The sequence below is a fragment of the Phaethon lepturus genome, unplaced genomic scaffold, assembly GCF_000687285.1.
Source record: "Phaethon lepturus isolate BGI_N335 unplaced genomic scaffold, ASM68728v1 scaffold27914, whole genome shotgun sequence".
In the NCBI taxonomy this organism is placed as follows: Eukaryota; Metazoa; Chordata; class Aves; order Phaethontiformes; family Phaethontidae; genus Phaethon; species Phaethon lepturus.
The window spans coordinates 1-1840 of NW_010535932.1; the positions used below are offsets into that span (position 1 = coordinate 1).

The following is a 1840-nucleotide window of genomic DNA, read 5'->3' on the forward strand; positions in this document are numbered from 1 at the left end:
ACGCCGCCCTGCGAGGCGGCGAGGTGCACTTCGGGACCCACCTGGACGTGACCAGCTATGCCGAAGGGGTGCGGGAGACGCACAACCCATCTGGTCGGGCCCTGCCCGCCATCGTCTGGGACTTCTACCAGAACGGCTGATCCTCAGCCCCCAGGCCTTCTCCGCCACCGTCTGGCAATTCCTCTCCATCCTGCAGGAGCACTTCGGCAGCATGGCGGGGGCCAACACATACCTTACACCACCTGGGACACAGGGCTTCGCCCCCCACTACGATGACATCGAGGCCTTTGTGCTGCAGCTGGAGGGGAAGAAGCGCTGGCGCGTCTACAGCCCCCGGACGGATGCTGAGGTGCTGCCCCAGTTCTCCAGCGCAAACCTCACGCAGGCTGAGCTCGGTCAGCCAGTGCTGGAGACAGTGCTGGAGGCAGGGGACCTGCTGTACTTCCCCCGCGGCTTTATCCACCAGGGCAACTGTCTCCCTGATGCACACTCGCTCCACATCACCGTGTCCTCCTACCAGAGGAACTCCTGGGGGGACCTCCTGGAGAAGCTTCTCCCGGCTGCCCTGCAGATGGCCCTGGAGGAGGATGTGGAGTACCGGCAAGGGCTTCCCATGGACTACCTGGGGTACATGGGAGTCGCCAACTCGGACGCAGTTGACGCCCGCCGAACGGCCTTTATGGAGAAGGTGCAGAGCCTGATAAAGAAACTCATTGACTATGCACCCATCGATGCTGCGGTGGATCAGAGAGCCAAGTCATTTCTTCATGACTGTCTCCCCCCAGTGCTTACGCAGAGTGAAAAGGCGCAGAGTGTGTATGGCTTCCCAGCCCGGTGGCAAGATAGAGGCCCCCGTGATGTCGATATACTGATAACAAAAGACACAGAAGTACGTCTCCTCCGCCATGGCATCGTTAGATTGTGTAATGAAGAAGCAAGTGTGATGCTGTATTACACAACAGAAAATTCAAGAGTGTATCACAAAGAAGAAGCAAAGTTCCTTGAGATTGATCCCGAGTATACAGACGGTATCGAATTTCTCCTGTCTTCCTATCCAAACTACATCAGTGTGGAGACCCTGCCATGTGAAACCTTGGAGGAGAAGATTTCTCTAGCCACGCTTCTGTTTGAGAAGGGAATTCTGACTACAAAGAAGCCTCTAGTGCAAGTGTAACTCTCACTTTTTTTAACAGAATAAACATACATTTGTTTAGAAAGTGTTGTGTATTGTTCTTGTGTTATACCTGCTAGGTGCGAATCAGCAGTCCAGATCGCAGCATCTTATCTCAGGGCAGAAGGGCTTTGATGTGGGTAGAGAAATCAAATGCTCTGATTGAAATGGGTGTCTGCTCTAGGAGTGAATCTCCATGGCTGAGTGAGAAGGGAATTGATTAATTATTTTTTCCTTTCACCAGCCATATTATTACACCTTAGGTAATTTCAGGAAGCAAGTGAACTTTCTTGCAGTCTGGAAATCATCTGTCTGTTTACATGGTTTTAAAGCAGCCTGCCCTACTGCAGGAAGTACTGTCATTACTCACAGGCAAATTTGGTCATGGTCACTGTTCTGTGTGCTTGTGCTGTGCTGCACTGCACATTCAGCATGGCCTTCCGGCCTGCGCTGTGCTGTACAGATCCCTTGGCGACAAGAAAACTCATCCAACTCTTCCTAAAAGCAGAGCCCGCAGGCAGCTCCCACTCGGTGCCAGCGATTACACCACCTGATGGCCTTGCCCTTATCGAACGGCACAGCAAGATGTTCTCATGCAAGCGTGAGCTGCTGCATTTGAAATGCTTCAGGCTCTGCCTCTTTTTCAATCTGATAATTGTGAGCTGCCTC

The 1840-nt window shown here is 52.8% G+C and overlaps 1 protein-coding gene across 1 annotated transcript; it reads left to right on the forward strand.

The window, feature by feature from the left end:
• Positions 1-5: 5 nt before the first annotated feature.
• Positions 6-1217, forward strand: LOC104619961 (chromosome unknown open reading frame, human C14orf169; the record flags this gene model as incomplete). Its single annotated transcript, XM_010286020.1, is given in 2 exon segments — positions 6-135; positions 138-1217. Coding segments are annotated over 2 exon segments (1167 nt in total), but the record flags the coding sequence as incomplete, so codon positions are not given.
• Positions 1218-1840: the final 623 nt, after the last annotated feature.